This window comes from Stegodyphus dumicola, chromosome 5 (assembly GCF_044657685.1).
Source record: "Stegodyphus dumicola isolate Sdum_Otavi_A_Nest chromosome 5, ASM4465768v1".
Taxonomy (NCBI): domain Eukaryota; kingdom Metazoa; phylum Arthropoda; class Arachnida; order Araneae; family Eresidae; genus Stegodyphus; species Stegodyphus dumicola.
Genome location: NC_140772.1, coordinates 170582132 through 170605656, shown reverse-complemented (window position 1 = coordinate 170605656; position 23525 = coordinate 170582132). Strand labels below are relative to the sequence as shown.

At 31.3% G+C, this 23525-nt stretch overlaps 1 protein-coding gene across 1 annotated transcript in view; it reads right to left on the bottom strand.

Annotated features, from left to right (window-relative positions):
• LOC118205556 (GRAM domain-containing protein 4-like) overlaps positions 1-23525 on the bottom strand; it is a 124217-nt gene that overhangs the window by 40337 nt on the left and 60355 nt on the right. Inside the window, exons 5-9 of the mRNA XM_085817375.1 lie at positions 22865-23007; positions 14522-14720; positions 7066-7091; positions 6891-6982; positions 6706-6791 (exon numbers count right to left, since the gene is read on the bottom strand). Coding sequence (XP_085673501.1) covers positions 6706-6791; positions 6891-6982; positions 7066-7091; positions 14522-14720; positions 22865-23007 — 546 coding nt within the window. The remainder of the gene's footprint in view (positions 1-6705; positions 6792-6890; positions 6983-7065; positions 7092-14521; positions 14721-22864; positions 23008-23525) is intronic.

Here is a 23525-nt window from a genome sequence, read left to right as displayed (position 1 = left end):
ATTGTTACATTTGATAGTAATAAGTGTTACATAAAGCGTAACAGTATACTCGCAGCCGACGGCAACGCTCAGCAAGGTTTATATGAATTGACCGTAAACTCAATTGACGAGAAAGCATACTTAGCTAATGATGTTTCATGTTCTAATACGAACTGTATACTAAAATGGCATCAAAGATTAGGCCACAGAAATATAGATGCCATAAAAACACTTGAGAAAAATGATTTGGCACACTGCATTAAACTTGGCAAATGCACTCATAGTGTGGAATGTTCTACTTGTGTAAAAGCGAAACTAACTGACAAATCTTATCCCAAAACTGGTTTTAGATCTAAAAATCCACTGGATTTAGTGCACACATATGTGTGTGGGCCAAATGAAGTCAACAGCTTAGGACAAAAAAGATATTTCGTAACTTTCATTGATGACTATTCGCATAATACTCAAATTTATTTTATTACTTCAAAAGATGAAGTATTCAACAAACTTAAACAGTATATTGCATCGACAACAAATAAATTTAGAAAGAAAATAAAGGTTCTCAGATCCGACAATGATACAGAATACTGTATCAAAACTACTGAAAATTATTTAAAGAAACTCGGCATTTTCATCAAACTTCGATTCCTTATTATTTCATCAAACTAACATATTCCTTATTATTTCATCAAACTTCGATTATTCCGGCAGAGAACGGCGTCTCAGAAAGGAAAAATCTCTCTTTAATAGAAATGACAAAAGCTATGTTAATAAACTCTAAATTACCAAAAGGATTCTGGGCCGAAGCAGCAGCTACTGCTACATATCTTCAAAATAGGTTACCAACTAAAGCCACAGATAGAACACCATATGAATTGTGGAATAGTAGAAAACCAAACTTAAGTCACTTACAAGTATTTGGCTGTAAAGCATTTTTTTATGTGAACAAACAAAAATGGCGTAAATTCGACAACAATACTGAAGAAGGAATATTCGTAGGATACGATTTACTAAGTAAGGGATACAGGATTTATGTAGGTGGAAGGAAAATAATAGTAATTAGAACTGTTAAATTTTCAGAAAACTCGTCTTTATCTGACAAGCCTGCAGAAAATAATGCTGAAGATTTGGAATTAATTCACTTCAATAACTCGCAAGAAGATGAAGAAACATCTCTTGGCGATGATTTTACAGAAGATTCAGAAAGTTCTGAAGAGTTAATTAAATGTGAAGAAAATGTAGAAAGAAGGGTTTCTAGCAGATCAACTAAAGGGGTCCCACCGGAAAGTTTCTCTTATAAAGCAGAAGACGAAGAAGCAATCTTACCTAAAAATAAAGATCCAGAAAGCTTTGAAGAAATTCTAAACTTACCAAAACGTGAACAAGAAGCTTGGATCAAGGCTATGCAAGAAGAAATACATTCTCTAAAAGAAAATGAAACCTATACACTTACAGAATTAACACCAAGAAAACATGCAGTAGGCAGCAAATGGGTGTTTAAAACAAAATATGATGAAACTGGTAAAAATATAAAATACAAAGCACACGTAAGTAGCCAAAGGATTTACTCAAAAATATGGCAGTGATTATGATGAAACATTTTCACCAGTAGCGAAATACACTACGATAAGAGTTTTCTTAGCATGGGAAGCGTATAATAGTGCCAAGGTACATCAACTAGATGTTAAAACAGCTTTTTTGTATGGCAACTTAAATGAAGAAATATATATGAAACAACCAGAAGGATTCGTGGTTCCGGAAGAAAGACATAAAGTTTGTAAATTACAGAAGTCGATTTATGGTCTCAAACAAGCAGCTAGGTGCTGGAATGCAGAAATTGAAAATACATTGAAGAATCTTGGGTTCAATCAAAGCAAAACAGATCCATGTCTTTTCATTAAAGTGGTTCATGATAAAAGAATTAATTTAATAGTGTATGTTGATGACATCCTAATAAGTTCTACAGAAGAAGGACTAATTCTTCAAACAATTAATGCTTTAAAGAAACGTTACCAAGTAACGCATCTTGGTGAAGCTAAATATTTCTTAGGCATGGAAATAAATCGCAAGGAAGATATCTCTTATCACAGAAAAATAAAATAAATCAACTTGTCAAGCAATTTCAACTTGAAGAAGCGAAACCCGCTAGCACACCAATGGAAACAAACTATTATAACCTAAACAAGGAAGAAAATCTCCTAACTTCAAATGATAAATTTCACCAAGCTATTGGAAGTCTTTTGTATATATCGTCTATCACAAGACCAGATATCACAGCTTCAACTCACATACTCAGCAGAAGGTGTAATAATCCACGTCAAAAGGACTGGAATGCTGTTAAAAGAACCATTAGATACTTAAACACGACAAAGAATCTATCCTTACAAATTTCGTCAAATAAAGAACCTAATATTACAGTTTATTCAGATGCTGATTGGGGACAAGATATTGAAGATAGAAAATCTACATCAGGAAGTGTTATTTTATTAGGAAAAATCTGTATTTCGTGGTTTTCAAGAATACAAACTTGTGTTTCTTTATCCACTGCAGAAGCTGGATATGTTGCAATATCGCAAGCTACACAAGAACTATTATGGCTATTAAAATTAACAGAAGATTTCAATCTACCCCAAACTCTACCGATAAAGGTATTTGAAGATAGTCAGTTTACTATAAGACTTGTAGAATCTGAAAAATTCAGTTCGCACACAAAACATATTGATACAAAAGTTCATCATATACGCGACTTGATAAGAAAGGAATAGTAAAACTTGCTTATCTTTCAACAGAGCAAATGGTTGCTCATATTATGACTAAACCAATTCCTAAAGCTAAATTTCAGTTTTGCAGGAATGAATTGCAATTGATATGAGTTTCATTAGCAAAACAGGGGCAATGTTAGCATAAATTAAGGTATTTTGCATAATGAAATTCGAAAGGCATACGAAACGAACGTGCACCAAGATATATATTGGTGAGAGAAAGTAAAGTTCGCGAGCAATGCAGTATATTTGACTTTCACCTTAGCTATGTGTATTGTACTTTCTCTTTTCAGGTACTATGTCGAAGTATGTTCCTGTTTCTTTTTTCTTATTGCCTAAAATAGGTAAGCCTGATATTTAGGACTGATGATTCTATGTAAGTTATCTTCTTTTCAATACTTCAAGTTTTAATGTCTGTGAAGATTATTACTTTTTGTTATGCTATGCTTAAGTTAAGCAAACTTATCCTATTTTATTAAATAAAGATTTCGTAGTTAATTTTTTGACTTATGATTCTTTAATGAAAACTGTGCTTGAGGAAACGTACTCATTACGCCTTCAGTGCTAATGCACAACCAACAACAATTCTGGAAAAAAAAAAAAAAAAAAAAAAAAAAAAAAAAAAAAAAAGGACGACAAACTAGTTTAAAAACAAGAAATTACAACTTTACTGCATATAATACCCTTGTCTTTTCAAATGGTTACAAAAAGAATAATTTTATTTTTAGTGGTAACAATTTAGGAACAACAGTCATAGTTTAACTTAATTTGCCTATCTCAATAATGAGTATTAATCATTCAAACTACTAAACTTTTTTATAACCACACTGTTCTAACAATGATTTGTTCAAGCAAAAACTTATCACTTTCATTACGAATGGGAAACCAATTACTTCTTTACCCAGGTAAACAACAAATGTGTGTGTTGACTGTGCTATTTAAGTGTATCATTTAGTAAGAAAGTAGTGAATTCAAAAAACGCTTCCAAGATTTCAAAAGGATTTCAATTGTTTGTCAAATAGCCTATAGAGAATAATACTGAAGAATTCTCTACTTGTGTTATGGAGCATTTTGAATTTCAGTGCTGCAGTGGAGTTGGAAAGGATTGATTTTCAAGGTGATATATCTGTAAAATCGTTTTCTTCAATCTCTGAAAATATCTGGCCTCTCATTCCTAAAGAAAAACACCCAATTTGGTCCAGGTTTGTCTCAAAGTAAAGGCAATATTCAGCTCTACATATCTGTGTTAGACGTCTTTTCCAGTATGAAATTTAAAAATAAGTACAGATACAGAGTCACAGATGAACAATTGGACAACTGTATTCGAGTGGCAGCTACTACCTACTCTCCCAACACTAAACAACTTGGTGACGACACAAAAGAGTTCCATCCTTCTCATTAAAGTTAACAAGTCTAATCTGTCATTACATTTGCTATTTATTAGTAACTACACCTCAATTCTTTCTTACATACAATTCAATTTCAGTTTCGTTTTGTTATATACAGTTTAATTGATTTCATATTTACTAGAAATGTAAGTTTATAGACAAATAAACAAAGTTAAGATTAAACAAAAAAACTGTAGATCTTCTGGTTGGTAGCTAACAGTAGGATTTAAAAATGATACAATAGCTTAGAAGCTTCATAAATTTGGTGACCACAGGACTAGAATATACACTGATACACAAGACAACAATGGGGCTGGTATATACAGTAAACTCTTTACCCAATGTACTCCTGTAGAAAACTTCACATTGAATTTTGATGCAGAGATACTTGCAATCTCACTAGCTCTGGAAATACTCCAGATAAAGATCGATTGTTTCTCTAAAGTGGTTATTCTAGTTGATTCCAAAGGAGCCATCCAGGCTGCAGTTATAAATCATGACACATACCTAAATTATCTCAGAAATAAGACAAACCTTGAACTTTATAAATACTACAAAACAATCGTTTTTCAATGGATCTCTTCAAATGTAGGTATCAACAGTAATGAAAAGGCAGACTCACTGGCCAAGAGAAGAACGCTTGAGCTACAAGACAACAAACCACTTCCTCCAGAGTCACTAAAAAAGCATATTTTTGAGAAATTAATGGATATTCTTAAATCTGACTAGGCAGCAAAATCAACAGGAAAATCCTGGGCTAACATTCAAGACACTTGGAGAATGTTTTGTTGAAAACCCCATAAAGAGGCTGTGGCAAATTACAGATTGCAAACAGGCCACATCATCTTAATAAAATAGGCATCCTTCCATCTAGTACATGCCAAATTTGTAATTCAGGCATTATCAATGCAGAGCATCTTCTCATATGTCCAGAACTAGAAAAAAAGTCTCAGAAACGTGATGAGATAAGCAAACTATGTTGGAATGCCAGAACTTTCATGAACTCCTTGTAAAGATTGCATCTCTTATGTTCCTTTCCTTGTCATAGGAAAGGAACATATAAAACTCCTTTATATTTTTAACTTGTTATTTTTGTTATCATGTTTATTTGTCCTAGTTCTTACTTTTGTTTGTAATGTTTGTAATATTTTTTTATTATACGTTATTGTTCTTGTGCGATACTTGAGCTGTTTCATATCTTTGAATCAATCCTTCCAATAAAGCCATATTTAACAACAATTTTATAGAAGTGAATAAAATTTTAATTTATACTGGTTATAAATCTATATACGAATTATAACAAAATAAATTCCATAATTCATATAAAATACACCAATTATAAGAAATGTAACTACCTCCTTCTCTGAAGATATTGCAGAGCAAATAGCTAACATGCAAGAATTCTAGAAACTTTTGCACTATGGAAAATCCCTGCTATTAGCACATTATTTGAGAGATAAAAAAAGGTTTCAAAACTGTTCATGTACTTCCTTTCATCATTCTTCAAAACAATAACAGAAATAAGTTATGCAACTGAATAGATACCACAAACATGAAAAATCCATTTAAACCCATTTAAACCTTCGATGAGTGTACATTTTATTACAGTGGTCTCACTATGCTCTAATTTCAAAGAACATAATGCACTCACATTTGAGCCATAATGTGTTAATTTGACATGATGTTTGAGCCACAGCAATAAAGTATTGTTGCCATAATATTTTACAAACACATTGCATATGCTTATATTTTACCAACTAATTTGTAATATGAAAGCAGGCATTCATTCTTAAGACATAATGTGTGAATTCTACGTCTACAACCTACAAGAAAGAAAATGCTATTACCATAATGGTTTATTAAATAGAGAATGAAATTTTTCCCTCACTTGGAAGAACACTGGATTGGATTGGATTTATTATTTATGACAACACATATGAAGGCTAGTTGCCTATGATGAAGGTGCCTTAATACACAGAGAAAAAGAAAATTATGAAAACTCCATGCAGTTAATAGGTTTTGTCACTGAAAGTACAATCTGAGATGAAACATTACTGTTTTGTGACATTATCCTTTGGAATTTCACACATCTGAAGGCCAATTTTATGTTAGCTGCTAATATATAATAGTGTAACTATGTTATATTAAAATTAATCATAACCACATTAATTTAATGAAATATATTTTACACTCAACTGAACAATAATTAGCAAACCATTTCCCTTTAAAGATTATAGGCCACCTATGAAACATTAACCAAACCACTTCTTCCTTAATAATATTATTTAGAGTAAAAAAAAAAAAAAAAAAAAAAAAAAAAAAAAAAAAAAAAAAAAAGATTTTCTGGCCACGCCACCATTTATAATGTTTAAAAAAAAGGGGGGGAAGGGAGGATATTTTCTACACAAAATATGCTATCTCTTATCACTGTTAATTCTGAAGAAATTGCAAGACACAAATAAGAAATAAATAACACATGATAAAACAATGATACAATAAGAATATTACTTAGTTTAAAAAACATTTTAGACATTTAGCAGACAGTAGTTAATTTTGTAACCTTCAATTTTTTTTACCTTATATAGTTAAGAGTCAATTGACTAATAGCAAGGAAAAGTAGAAGTGGAAGAAGCCAGCCATGGTATACAGTATACATATATACCTAAAAGTAATTTGAAAGAATTGCTTTTAAGATATAGTTAACATATGCTAAAAAATAAATTAATAAGTAAAAGAAAATAAAAACATAAGAGTTTCTTACACAAAATGCCAACATTGTTGTTCCAGGAGAGTTCCATCTTAGCAATGATATTATACCTTCTGCAAAATTTGAAACTGGCTTTGTGGCATTGCCTAGAATGGAAAAATCATTTAGCTTTACAGATACAACATGTGCAAGGAAATAATACTTTGTCCCAATTCATAACATTACTTACTAAATCTCACCAAATTGTCTTTCAGCCTGAAAAAAAAAAAAAAAAAGGAAATATATCTGAGTTTATAGATAAATACAAGAATTCAAAACCAGAATTCATTATTATCACAACCAACAAATCATGCCAAAAGGCTAGATTCTTAAATTTTGCCTAATTTTCTCCATATTTTATTGTGCGTTCATAATAAAATTATTCAAACTTAAATGATTTTTTCAGATATTTTAAATTAATAAATAAGAAATCTTTTCTCATTTTGTGTTACAATTTTAGGTACTTAGGTATTATCCCATTGACCACTGATGGAAATTTCGGCAACAGTTGGCAATCATTACTACAAAATTCTAAAGGTCAAATAAATAGTTATCCATAATTGGTGTTAAATCACAATACTTGGCCGGCTGATAGGATAATACACAAATACCTAATTTTACATTAAGAATGTAACAAATAAATCCTTTTACTGTTACATATTTTTCATTAAATTCTTTCAAAAATCATTTTTATTGATTTATTTTATTACTCCAAAATTCTGAAATAATGAGCATTATTACATAAATTAAAGAAAAAAGCTTTGATGCAAGTATTTATATTATAAACTCTATATACACTAAAAGTAATTCATACCACTTTTTTCATAAGACAGTAATTTTATTTACATAAAACTGCTTAATGCATTAATATTTTTTTTTAATTTAACAATTTTTCTTTGAATGGTACATATCAAAACAGTATACACCTGATATAGATCACAAGTCTGTGAATAATACAGTACAAAGTCCCGAGATCTGGACATCCAATATCCAGAATGATCTAAAACCATCAATAATTGTTTTATGCTTTACACATGCACATTTAATTTCCCCTCCCCCCATAACAAAACATGTGGAGGGTCCCAATTCTTAATTTCACTTTGGCACTAAATAAAATACCTTGTTATTGAAGAAACAATCACTTTAGCATAAATTTGTGTGATCAATAATTTGGCTCCGTAGCTGCATGTCTGCTTGACATACATCTCAAACCGAAACATTATAGATAGAAACATCGTGGATTTTAACCAAGGCCAACTTATAATCCCTGATGCCAACCTGGCGAATCATTATTTATTATATTTTGCTTTCATCACAGCATGTTTATCAACACATGACAACTTGAGTAATGACTCATGCAATGATGCCTAAACAATTTTATTTTATACAGTCCAAAGTCGTTAATCCGAACTCGTCGGAACTTCGGCGATTCCGGATTATCGATTTTTCCGGATTATAGATCATCAGTTTAAATCTCGTAAGATAGCATGCAGAAATTCTAAAATTAAAAATATGAAACCGTAATTTATGAAATAAAGAACTATTATGATCTAAAGGGTATCAAAATTTGCAAAAAGAAAAAGCTTAATATTTATTTGTTTACTTTATTAAACATTTCTTTCAATGTAAGTTGTTTAAGTTTTGCTTCGTTTCATGTGATAATACTTTCTCTTTAATTCTATTAAACAGACATAATTTCTTGTTCAGTTACAAAGTTCCGCTGTTCAAGTCCTATAATTGCTGTGTCTAGAACACCGATTAATTTGTCAATCGAAATTTTTTCGTTTTCAATAACCTCTGTCACTTTCTTCGCTATCGAAAGCGAATTATAATGACGAGGAACTTGTTTTAAATCATATCAAAGACGGAGCATATCGAGATGAAATACTACATTTGGTAAGGAATTATAAGCCAAATAAAATAAAAACATCTGCGCTGAAGATAAGGATAGTGTTGACAGATCAACTTCCAATTCATTACGTGCCCGCCGCGGCGATCCCCCCGCCGAGCAGCTTGAAATTGATAAACAGATTTCGGATTTCAAAACATACTTTCGCTTTAGATCCTTTACGTATTAACAAATATATATTGGAAATTCTATTTGATATAATCGAAAGTTTAAGCTTACTTTTATAAAATTGCTCTTACAGTCTGCAAAAAATAATAAGCCGGATCCAATTCGAAAATTAAGGAACCACGCAATCATCAACATTAACTGAAATAGATAATTAGATAATTTTAGCTTATACGTCCATTATACATAAAACGCGCACGCGAAAACGTATTCTGCACTTGCGCACACTCATATGCGCAGTCGTAAAAGGTCTTACGCGCACGTGTAAACGCCTATGCGCATGTGTCAACGCGGCGCATGCGCAGAAAGTTTTTAGTTTTGAGGTCCGGATTATAGATCATTCCGAATTATGGGTGTCCGAATTAACGACTTTTGACTGTATTAGTAATTTAATAACAAAGAGTACAGTAACCATTTATGTTGACATTAGGCTTGACGATGATTACAGATTAAGTTAAATGCAAGGAGGTTAAAAACATGCACTAAATGATAACGAAGAAACATTTAACAAAAATTTCTTTCCATATGTTAAAAATAGACTTCGTTAATGATTCATAGGCCAAAATTACACTTAGTGCTATTTGAATTAAGAATAACTGATTTGATTTTCACATAAACCCAGAACCAGTGCTAGAGCTCGTATGGCAGCACCAGGTGGCACAGAATTTAGAGAAGACAAGATTTTTGGAATTTAGAGAAGCACCAAGTGACAAAATTTTTAGAATTTAGGAAATGCACTGTGACCCAAAATTTAGGGATGTCAAAAATTTAGAACTCGGTGAGGCGCTCGGTAGCAGAATTTATGACCCGCAGAGGCTGCATCAGGCATATGTAGTATCTAGTGTTGGCCCTCAGTAACATGTGGGAATTTATTTATTCATGAACTTGGATAAGCCTTAAGCATGTGCAAGGAACAGACTTATGTATAATAAATAACTAAATTAATACAATTCAGGGTTAATTGCCTCAGGGCATGATAGGAGCAACACAAAATTTAACGGAACAACTTGTCTTTCATTGCTAATATCATGATATAGTATAACCAATAATGTATAGTGGATGCTATTAAGCTACACTAAAATTACACTTTACTGATTCTAAGGAATTTCAGTTAACACAGCATATTGCACTGCTCCTTAATCTTCTAATTTCATCCAGCTTATTACTTATTGCATGCTGTTATTATTACAACAATTTTCTGAAAATTAAAGTTTGAATTTTTAACTATGCCAAAAAGAGTTTCTAATTTTGAAACTCTTTTCATACCATAACAAAAAAAGGAACTTAATGACTTTTTTGTGGACAATGATTAAAAGAAAATTTATTTGCTATGCTAAAAGTGACGATCATGACAAAGTGATGATTGAATGGGTCAGACAGCGTCGCAGCAAGTGCATGCTACTGACAGGTCCAATGCTAATCGCTCAAGCCAAAATATTTCATGAAGAAATGAACTTAAGAACTCAGTGCCCATATTTGATAGGTTGGTTAACCTAATTTTAAAATCGTCGTGGTATAAGGCAACTAAAAAAGCTTTAGCTGATACTTAAGCTTCTGAACTATTTGCAGATGAATTCATTGAACTCGCTGATAGTGAAAAGTTATCTCCAGGACAAACTTACAATGCTGATGAAACTGGTCTTTTCAGTTGAAATACCATACTTTTCAGGCAACCTCTACAGAAAAGACTCCAACTGGTGTCAAAGATTCCATAGCGAGACTAACAATTTTAGATTCACAAATACTGCAGGAACGCACAAGTTTGAACTTTTCATAATCTGAAAAAATACACTAACTTAGCGCATTAGCACATTAGTTTATTAAAAGAATATCAGACACTATTCAAAGTTCTTCGGCTGTACAGTTGATATATGTAAAACAGAATGTGTCAAAATTCTAATATATTGTGCTATTTATGTACACTGCACAAAAAAAAAAAAAAAAAAGGGGAGAAGTTCTATCTCCCATTCTACCAGGCCGATTGACGAAATTAAAATTGTGTTTTCAATGTCTCAAAAGCGCAACTTAGGATATATATTAGATTTATATACAGTTTTGTTCTAACATAGGTATTCTGACACAAAATCAGATTTTTTCTGAAATAATTTACCAATTTTTTTTTTCTGTATTTCGATTCTACGACTCAAATTATGCTTATTAAATTTTGTAATTTTTGGTGAGAAATTTATGGGCAAAATAAAAAATTTATCTTGGTTTTTCATTTAGTGCTAAGAATAATTCACTTGGCGAACTTCTTAATTTATGGCAACCTATTTTCCTTTCCTTTTTCTATATTGTCCACGAGCGGGAAAAAAGTTTTCATTCACACTTTCAAATAATTTTAACAAAGTGCATAAAGCAGATTTTTATTACTATCGCTTATAATAAATATGCCAAATTTAAACAGGGTTAAGCACTTTTCAAGTACATTTTAAGGAAAAAATAAGCACCTGTCTAATTACATTATACACAACCGCATAACCTTAAAAGAAAAATTAGACGTGTAAGTTAAAATATGAGCAATGCAATATTTATTAAGAGAATGAGCATTACCTCAACCATGGAAAACAATTAACTTTTTTTTTTCATTTTTAAATGACAGTTCAATTTACAGAATTAGTTTACAATGAGAGAAAAAAAAACTATGCAGAACTAAACTATATTACAAGATTTAGTGATGAAATTTCAGTTCAAAATATAGAAAATAAATAATGATAAGCCATATTAATTGTATTCATTTGGCACCTAATAATAAATACAATTTATTTTTCCACTCATATTAATATTTAAATAATTTATAAATCAAAATTCTGAACATTTTCTAAATTTTCATTGCATAACAGTTTTCCCTTAACATATATTCAAAGCAAAGTAATTTAAGTAAAAAAGAAGCACATTTCTGAAATCAGAAGATGGGAAATTGCTTCATGCAGTCATCCTTTAACAGTAAAAGCTTAACTAATCCGCATACTCTGAAATTCCCGAATATTCCGGATAGTAACTGGAAAAAGAGGAGTAGGGGAGATTGTAGCCGTTCTTTAGATTTAAATTTAGGCTAAATAAATGATTTTGGCATTTCGATATGTGCATCACATAAAAATAGACCAACAGACCAACAGAACTGAGAAATATTCTGCTTAGAAAGCACAGTAAAACTCTTTTAAGTGTTCATAAACAAATCTCAGACTGAACATCAAAATTAATTATCTCCGCAAAATACCGCAAACATGATTGCGCAATACGTGCGGCGTAATTCTTCCATATGTCATATTACACAATCGGAATCAACATCTGCGGGTATTCGGAGAATAAAGAACTAAATAAAGAAAAAGAAAGAGACTTACTAATCTGGGGTATTTCCGATTCTAATTTTCAACAGACTGCGTTAAATTTCCGGAATAGAATCAATCTTCGCTTGGGCTGGGTAGACCACAAAAACTTTTAGTCCTATTCAAACCAGATTGGACAGTGACAAAAAAAAGTCCGCTGCTTCAATATTAGAGATTTTGCGGAGAAAGGGGAGAACCTCCAACCTCTGTACTGTATAATGTATTGGCAAAAAAAATGAAATTATTTTGACTATTCGATTACTTTCCTTTTATTTAAGCCATTCTGAATATTATTCCTTAGAAAGTTAATCTGTGTAAAAACACACTCATTTTTGGAAGTTTATCTATACTTCAACAGTTACTGCAACTATATTGCTATAAATATTCATACATATGCTCATAATATAAGCATAACGATCATAATAAACACGAATATGAACTGACCACTCAGAACGAGAATGCAAATTATTAAAATCTTGATAGAAATTCAAACGTGTGTAGTATTTGGGTGGGAGGGAAAAGAATACCGAATGTACCAGAATTTTCTACCGTTTTCGCAATTCTTTGACCAATAGAACGACGTGCACCTGTCTGTACTCTCGTGTGCACCATAGGTTACGTTAATGCAGAGAAAGGGGGGAAAGCAATTTTCGGGAGTATGATTCACCATCCAATGTTGCATATAAGGAAGAAAAGTTGTTTATTTAGTTTCGGCTTTGGTATGGGGAAAAAATGTGCATTCATTAAAAACAAAAGATTAAAATTATTTTAAAATACAAATTTAAAAAATAAATCATAAAAAACGTGTGAATTTTATTTGGAATGAACTTGAATTTCAAAATATGAAAGGAAGAATTAAGTACGTTCAATAAAAAAAGAGATATTAATAACTATAAATCAAATTCAATTAGCATTCGAGCTAATTTTTTAAAAACTGCTCATGCAATTCTTACAAAACTCAGTAGTTTGGCATAATTTGAGTCATAGAATCGAAATATGGTAAAAAATTGCCATGTCATTTCAGAAAAAGTCTGATTTTTGTGTCAAAATACCTCTATCAGAACAATGGTGTATCTAAACCTAATATATATCCAAAGTCGCACTTTCACGATATGGAAAAGTGCAATTGGAATTTCGTCATTCAACCCAGTAGAACGGGAGATATAGAACTGCCCCTCCTTTATTTTTTTAAAATTTTTATTCATTCATTTATTTATTTATTTTTCGCACAGTGTACATAAAGATTTTATGTTTCCGAAATTCAAGAACTTTCTGAATCAGCAATTTCTCACACTTTGTGAATGATTAATACATTACTGTAATAGCAGAACTATAGACAATTCTTTCAATTTTTCCTATATATGACACAAAATATTAAAAAAACTAAGCTATGGATATTCTGAAGTCAAGATTTAAAGTACAAAAGGGAAGACAAAAGTCAACAATTAAATCTGAATAACAAATTTCATTTAAACAAGATGAAATACTCTACTTCAGCATGATCTTGGGCAATTTCTGATAAAGAATTCTTACAGCAAAATCTTTCTAAAATCTAATGAATTTATTTAATTAAAAAATCAAAAGATATGAAATGAAATTCAAATATAAAAAAGTCATATCAATCCTCTATTGTGGGGTTCTCAAACAGAGGCGACTTCCTCCCTGGGTGAATTTTATAGTTTCAGGGGGGAGAATGTTATCTTTCTTTTACTCATTTGTTAAGTATTTTAGTTTTAGTTTATGAACATAAAAAACTACATTTACTCAAGTTTTTTTATTTCTCAACAATTTTTATACTTTTCCTTGTTTCATTCATAAAACACATTAAAAATATTCTAAATTTAAATAAATGTCAAGTTTTGGAAAAGAAACAGAGGAATAATTATCTAGCAATGGTAAAAGGAGTGCATGGGGAAAGAAGGTTAAGAACCATTGCTCTATAGATGTAGCTTTCAACATATGTATTACCAAGTAATTAATTTCTTTGCACTGTATTACCAAGTAATTAATTTCTTTGCACTGTATTTATTAAAAAAGAATGATTTTTTAATTCTTGAAAATGAATAATTTATGAAAACATATTTAATAAAATAATAAATTTTAAAGAACAAAATTTGTAACATAAATCTTAATTAGTGTATTAATCTTATCACACTAATTCAACTGTCAAATCCTTTGTCTTTAAAAATAATGCTAATATATGTTAGATCAAATGCAACAGAAAGTGAAACAATATAACTAACTTGCGAACTGTTAAGGGATCTCCTTCTGGATCATCTTCACCACTATCATCATCTTCAATAGCTGTTTCAGTAAAATCTTCAATAAGCTCAGAAAAATGCAAAAGTATCCATGACTTTAAATATCCAAACCAACCTGTAGGCTTTTCAACAGGTGGAAAGGGTAAAGCCTCAGGTTGTACAGGAGTTGTTTCAGAATGAACTGGAATATTAAAAATATTTTTATATAATGCAATTCACATTTGGAAATAAACAAATAAATGGAATTCATTGCTGAAAACACATTGCAAAATTAACCATTACCAAGTGTAAAATTAAAATCTTAATAGTCAACTTTTGTGGTTAAGAAACCTTAGAAATATATAACTTTAGGCATTCAAAAATGCTACTCCTTATAAATAAACAATATAAAAATTTAAACCATGTGTACACTGCGGAAAAAAAAAAAGGGGGGACAATATTATATCTCTTCTACTGGGCCGATTGACGAAATTCAAATTGCGTTTTTCATGTCAAAAAGCGCGACTTAGGATATATATTAGATTTATATACATCATTGCCTTAATATTGGTATTTTGACACAAAATCGGATTTTTTCTGAAATGACATGCCATTTTTTCCTCTATTTTGATTCAACGACTCAAATTATGCCAAACCCACAAGTTTTGTAAAAATCGCACAAATAGTTTTTAAATAATGAGCTCTCAAAATTTTAGTTCCTCAATGTTAATTGAATTTGATATATATGTATTAATACCTCTTTTTTTTTTTAAATAAATTTACTTGATTCTTTCTTCCAGAATTCGAAATTTGGGCTTAATCCAAATATAATTTGCACATTTCTAGGATTTATTTTTAAATAATTTTTATAAATTTTTTGAAAATATTTTTGCTCTATAACCTATAAAATTTTTAACATCATTTTAAAGTAGATGTATTTCTTAGGCACATTTGCAAAAAATTAGAGTTTTTTATTTAAATTTTTCTAAGATGTACGTGAATTTACATACGTGTTTTGAAATTTGGCATATTTGTTACAAGCCAAATGTGGTTTATGCACATTGTTAAAATTATTTGAAAGTAATGAACGTGACCTTTTTTTCCACTCGTATACAGTAAAAGAAAAAGGAATGGAACATAGGTAGCTATAAATTAAAATGTTCGCCATGAAAAACATTCGCCAAGATAAATTTTTTAATTTCTCAGTAAATGTCGCACCAAATTTTATAAAATTTAATATATAGACATAATTTGAGTCATAGAATCGAAATATGGAAAAAAATTGGCATGTCATTTCAAAAAAAGTCTGATTTTATGTCTAAATACCTATATTATTAGCTTATATAAATGTTATATATATCTAATTTGTGCTTTGGAGACATGAAAAATGAAATTTGAATTCCATCAATCGGCCCAGTAGAACAGGAGATATAGAACTGCCCCCATCTTTTTTTTGTGCAGTGTACAACTTCTGTACATGTTTAAAAGCATATACAAATTTAAATAACTACATACAGAAAAAAAAATTGCAGGTTCATCATCTGCTTTTCTGAATGCAGTAGACATTCTTTCATTGAAAAAATTAACATATGAAATGATACTACAAAAGTAACCAGATAGGTATAGTACAAAGTCCATAATCCGGGCTCGTCGGGACGATTCTGGATTAGAGGTTTTTCCGGATTATAGATCATCAATTTATCTGGTAAGATGGCATGCAGAAATTATACAATTAAAAATATGAAACTGTAATTTATGAGATAAAAAGCAATTATGATCTAAAGGGTATCAAAATTTACAAAAAAAAAAAGGCTTAATATTTATTTGTTTACTTTATTAAACATTTCTTTCAATGTAAATTGTTTAAGTTGCTTCATTTTTTGTGCTAATACTTTCTCTTTAATTCTATAAACAGACATAATTTCTTGTTCAGTTACAAAGTTCCACTGTTCAAGTTCTGCAATTGCTGTGCCGAGAATACTGACTAACTTGTCAATCGAAATTTTTTCGTTTTCAATAATCTCTCTGTCACTTTCTTCACTATCAGAAGCATATTTTCTTGATCTAGAACCATACTACAGACTTCGTCGTCCGTTAATTGATTGATGATTGGAGCATTGTCATTGCAATGAAAAACTTCTGTTACATCATCTTCATTTATTACCGCTTCTCCACAAATCTTTACAAAATCCAATAACTGGAAACTTTCACCTATAGTTTGCGATGTCCAAAAACCTTCAAATTCATGGCTATCATCTCCATTGTCCTCACCATGAAATATGGTAGCTGCCCATAAAATATGCCAAGCATTTTTTAACGCATCTGGAGACACATCCTTCCCCGATCTTGCGATGCTCCACACCGATTTTATGCTAAAAAATTTCAAAAAGTCTTGAATAGTTTTGCTGTTGTTAAAAAAATTTAACATAGATTTTAAAAATGCTACTTTGTATTTCCATTTCAGTGCGTGCATTGTTCTCATACCCATAGGCTGAATGATAGACGTACAGTTTCGAGGGAGGAATAATATGGATACATTATCTTTCACTAAAACTTTAAGTGACGTATGTGCCAAACAGTTGCCCACAATCAGGACTGTTTTTGAGTCCTCAGGTAAATCAACCGAATTCAAATGTCGCCGAGCCTCGGGAATGAAATGATTTTCAAACCAATCATTTATCAAGCCTTGTATCATCCATGCTCTTTTATTTGCGCGATATACAACGGGGAAAATCGTTATTCCTTTAAATGCTCGAGGTCGTGTATGTTTTCCGATTATGAAAAGTTTGCACTTGTGCATTCCTGCAGCATTTGCATACACTAAAATTGTTAGTCTCGTTTTGGCATCTTTGACACCAGTTGGAGCCTTTTCTGTAGAGGTTGCAAAGGTATTTCGCGGTACATATTGACAAAAAAGACTAGTTTCAGTGCTGTAAATTTCTTCTGGAGATAATTGTTCACTAGTAATGAGTTCAGTGAATTCATCTGCAAATTGTTCCTCAGCTTCAGTATCAGCTGAAGGTTTTTCACCTGAAATATTTAATTGTCTCATACCATGGAGATTTTTAAATTTGGTTAACCAACCTGAGGAATACGTGCACTCAGTGTTTAAGTTCATTTTTTCATGAAATACTTTGGCTTGAGCCATTAGAATTGGACCCGTCAATGGCACGCCCTCATTGCATTGCTGTCTAACCCATTCAATTATCACTCTGTCATGATTATCACTTTTAGCATAACGATAACTTTTTCTGTTATTCATTGCAAGTGGAGTGTCGGAATCCACAAAAAATTCAAAATGTTCCTTTTTCTTTTTGCTTTTGTCATATACAGTTGACTTTCCAATGTCACACTCCTCGCATAATTTTGAGAAGGATATGCCTTTATACATTTTTCGCAGCAATTCCACTTTTTGTTTGATGGACATCGAAACATGCTTTCGCTTTGTAGATCCTTCGGCAGCTCCACAATTGGAAACTCTTTTTGACATAATCGAAAGTTCAAGCTTAATTTTTATAAAATTGCTCTAACAGTCTGCAAAAAATAATAAGCCGGATCCAATTAGAAGATTAGGGAACAGCACAAACTGCAACATTAACTGAAATGCCTTAGAATCAGTAAAGATAGTTTTAGCTCAGCTTATACCGTCCATTATATATTAAACGTGCACGCGTAAAGCATACAAAAAAAAAGTTCGTGACATTGAGGTCTGGATTATAGATCATTCCGGATTATGGACTTTGTATTGAATATAATTGAAAAAAAAAATAAGACTGCAGAAAATAGCATCCATTGTTGCATAAGCTGTCAACATTGCTGAAATGTACAAGCTGCATGAGGAGAGAGCTTTAAAATTATTTTTACTGTTAAGAACTGAAACCTATGTCAATTTTCAGCCTTTAAGTCTTCCTAAAAAGAAACCTATTTAGAAAAATTACTTTTCAAATATATAAGCAACTTTTTTACACTTTTTTTTTTTTTTTTTTTAAGAAAGCTAAGAGCACTTAAAATTTAATCAATGTATATTATAAAAGTATACAATGTGCGTGATGCTAAAACTCAGAAATGAGTCCTGGTACGATCAAGGCAGTTGCATGGTGTGGTAGCCCTCTATGCCCCATCCATGAAGAAGGTTTCCGTTTTTACCTAAAGGGTGTGCTTTTGAAGATATAAGGGCTCGAAGTTTTGCCCTCTAGAAATTCCTAGAACAGTCCAGAACATACGTCCCCGACAGAGCAGTCCACGACATTCCAGAACATTCTGGGATGTTGTGGAATGTTCGGGAATAGTCTGGAGCATTCGGGAACATCCCAGATAATTGCGGAACTTTCCAGGAAATTCTCTCAAATGTTCTGGAATGTCCTGGAACACTGTGTATCATTCAAAGCCTTTTTTGTATCAGCCTATAGTTTTCCAATTGACAAAGCACAAGGACAAATTTTAAAACATTACGGCATTAACCTCAAAGACTCCTACTCTTCTCATGGTCAGCTATACACAGCTCTTGAAAAGAAAATTAGAAAAAATTGTACATATATATCCCGCATAACGAAATGAAAGATGCTGTTTTTAAACAAGTATTGTAAATAGTTACAATATGATTTTAATAAAAAAATTTTAGTTCTTATATTTTAAATTTTAATCTTTTATTCCAATTACCACACAATCTCATATCAACTCCTTGAGCGAAGCTGGGTACCGAGACCTATATCTATTTGCAGCCTTTAAGGCATTATGTCTTTCTAAAAAGACCTACTCATAAAAGTTCCTTTTTAAATATATAATAAATAACATATAATATATAATATATTTTTATATATATATAATATATATATAATATATTTTTAAATATATAATAAAAATTTTTAAATATATAATAAATAATTTTTGTAAACAGACCCTTTTAAGGAAGATGAGGGCACTTATAGTTTTATATCACATTAAAAATTTCACTGAGCTTCTTGTCCTGATCTTAGCTTGACTGGTAGCAATTCCTTCTTGCTTGCAATAGTTTGAGATAAAAATCCTCATATCTCTCTTGCTGTTTTTTATATCACTGATTTTTTTTACAGGTTACAAGTCTGCCCTCCTTTGAAAAGCCCTCATTTACAATAAAGATGCAAAATTGCATTCAATATGTGTAACAGGTATTACATTTAAATATCTTACATTTTACTATTTAATAAACTTTAAATGGTATTATAATTTCCAAAATAATTGCTGACCTTTTTACCTACACACAAAATCATGACGGAATTTGAATAGTTATGATTTACCATGATACCAAAAATACATATGTTCTATTTGAAATACTGCAAAAATTACACCTCATAAAATTAGACAATAAATAAAAATATACAGTATATTTGTAAGATATGAATGATAGATAAAACTAATATGGTCAACTCATGGTATAACAACTCTTTACTAACAGACATTACAGAGACATTATATCAAACAGGTGTTGAATGAATTATTGCTCTAAAGCTGGCAAAAGAATATTTATAAACATGTCAGTAAAACTTGGTATTTTCCCTCTAAAGGTTAAGCCAAAAATTGTTTATCTCTCATTAATGCTATATTTACCAAATTTCAAAAATGAACACAGATTTCCAGTTAAACAACACAAGGACTAAAGGCACAGTTTAACTTATTAAAAAATAAATTCAAAAGAAAACATTCTCCAAAAGTTCTACCTCTCATTTTCACGCCAACAAAAACATACAACTATATTAAAAAAGCATATATGATGGTTTTTTTTTTTTTTTTTTTTTACTGGACACTGCCCTTTAAACCCAAACCTTTGAACTATAAAACCAATTTACTTCTATTTAGCAGATGTTCTTTGGCAATGGGCAAAAACCTTTATCCCATGGTTAATAAGAGGTTCTAATGCATAAAGTGCATTGTCTTTTTTATTACTTGCATTTTTGTATATCTTACTAAACTGTCATTAAAAAGTCTCTCATGTGTCTAATTTCTTAATTTCCAGCATTTGCCTTATAGAAATTTTTAATTTCAGTGATGGAAGAGTAAAGGGAAAAAAATTTTAATTAAGAAAACACATGACAAAACAGCTTTTAAAAATAGACTGATTACCACTTATTACAGTTATAAATAATTCATGAAATACATGAATTACGTGAAACATCAATATTAAAATAGAAAAGAAAGATAAAAATCTGAGAGGTTTCAGATCTTAAATTATGTCCAAAGGGGCATTTTTTAACATTTTGTCTGTTACCTTTATTTATTAAATATCCCATTCTTTGTACTTAAACCATAAAATTCAATTCAATACCAATATCGCAAAATAGTTTTAAATTGAGCATATCTTTAGAATTTCTGATACAGAGTCTTGCGCGCTGGAGATAAAAATGTTTTTTCTGTACAACGTTGCAATTGCTCGCTTTCAAATCCTTCAGTTTATTAATAAAAAATTCATGAAAGTTTTACAAAATATGAAATGGATGATAAAACAAATTCTAAATTTCAAGTTTGGTCTTCCACATGCATATATTCATAGGAGGATTACGTCATTCAAAATTTGATGGCTCTATGTACCGTTGTTTTATCACAATGCGAGAAATATAAATATATTTATGCAGATTTTTCATTATTTAATTTCTTCAAATATAATGTAGGACCCTAACATTTGGTGGCAACAGTTTGAAAAGTGAAACGGACATTTATAGAAAACCAACGCAAAATCGCAAAATGAAAACAATAGTCCTTCAGGGACAAACCCCCTTTGGACTAAAAATCTAAAAGAAACACAGTGAAAACATGCACATTGTAAATTCCCAGACCGATTCCCTCAGCCAACCTCTGAAATTCTTTCATTCAGCACAGATATAAAACTACCAGTAAATGTGACAAATTCCTTGCAATGCTATAAGTGGTCATAATGATGTCAGTGCAAAGTGTTGCAAGTGGCCTTAAGTTTTGCATGAGATGCAATAGTGTATAGGTAGCATGAGGATAGCCACTGCTGCACAGAGTGGTATAACAAAAGAAAATAATTCTGTGTTCATTTCTGCTTTAAGCAGCAAAATATGCCAAGAGATTTACAACATACTGAAAACAGCATTCAATAAGGATGTAATAAGTGGTACAAGATCAAATAGTATTTATGCTTCAAAAAAGCTCAAATGTTTCTGAAATCCTTATCCAAGTGCTTTTCCAATAGCTGAAATAAGAGAACAATTTTGCTGAAGTCAATGCCTTGGTTACTCCAGATTATCAATAACTGTTTCAGAAATTAGTCAGGATATTTACAATATTTAAACAGGCTCATGTAACTAAATTTTAAAGAAGATATATATTAGCAAAAAAAAAAAAAAAAAAAAAAAAAAAAAAAAAAAAAAAAAAAAATGTTTCCATAATTCTTACAAAGGATTTAAAGGATAATCACTTATCCATTCATACAGACGTTAGAAGACTGTTTGTTGCCAATGTCCTGCTTATTAGATCCACAGGAGGATAATTCATGGATACAATGCTGCGGCAATGAAAATGCTGTCACAATGGAAGATACCTGAAATTCCTAAGTCTACATAAGGTTTAGCAAATTATAAAGCCGTATGGTTTTCTTATTACCTAGCTTACCAATCATATCAATAACCACACAGACTGTTAGATGACTAATGATTCTGTCTGCCTTCAAACTAAGGGTTCAGAGTCAAAAGGGTTTGATATATAAGCCATTTATTAATACATCAACCTGATGGTTCAGAAAAGACTCAGGACTCATCAACAGAAACAAATCTCTGCTATTTGTGGATAATTCAAATCTATTTAACAGCAAAATACAAAATCAACACACACTGTAAGATATTTCTCCCACCTTCTTAGCATGCCTTCGTAGTGTAGCAGTCAGCACGCTCGGCACGTATTCAAGAGTTCCGAGGTTCAAGTCTCGGCGAGGGCATTGCTCATTTTTTCATCTTTCCAGCTTTGAAATAACCTAATGTCTCTAACGTGGCGCTTGAACTAAAAGGTGGTGGATGATGATTCTCCACCACCAGGATTTGGAATTGGGTCACCTAAACCCCAGTCGCCATTTAAAAGGGGGAGTACATAAGGCATTTCTCCCACCTTCTTAGCATGCTTTCATGGTGTAGTGGTCAGCGCTTGGTGCGTATTCGAGAGGTCCGAGGTTCGAGTCTGATGAGGGCATTGCTCATTTTTCATCTTTCCTGCTCCAAGGTTTCATTATATCTGTTTTTTCAAGGGTTTTATTAAGATAATTCTACTAAAATAACACATAATTTTTAGCATTATTAGCTTTTTTACCTCAAACTGTAAACTTAAAGATATGAAAACAAAAGAAGAAAATAACCATACTTTCTTTTTCTTCTTCTGTATCTTTTGCTACATCAATACTGTCTTCTTTTTCAACTATAATACTCATCCCTGATCCTTCGCCTATATCACATAATTTAGTCTTATCCACAGTATGCTTCTCTTTTCGTACAAATCTTCGCAACCTAATTAAATAAAAAATACAGATTTGTAAAATGTATAATCATAACATAAATAATTTCAATCAACCCCTTAACTGCTTCGGGCGTACATATACGCCTTGCTCAGCCGATGCATAAGTGCCTCGGGTGTATATATACACTCTTCCGAAATACTATCATTTGCTTTGCACTGCTACCAGCAAAATTATTCACAAAGCTTTGAAATGCAAGACAACAATGACCTTGACAGAGTATGCAAAGGAAGATACTATTTCGGAGAAGAGAAGGAGGACTGACTGTGTGGCTATTGCTCGTGTTTCTGTTTGAGTAAAATGTATTTTTTTATTCTGTGTCTTCTGTTTCCGTTAACTGCTTGTAGTAGGTGCTTTTTTTATGCTCTACACTGATGATTCTTTTTTTAATTATTTTTTCGATGAACTGCTTACACATCTTATTGTTCCTGAAACTAACCGTTTTGCAGACCAGTATATGAAACATCCTGCAAAAGAAAAGTCAAGTACGAAATCGTGGCATCCAACCAA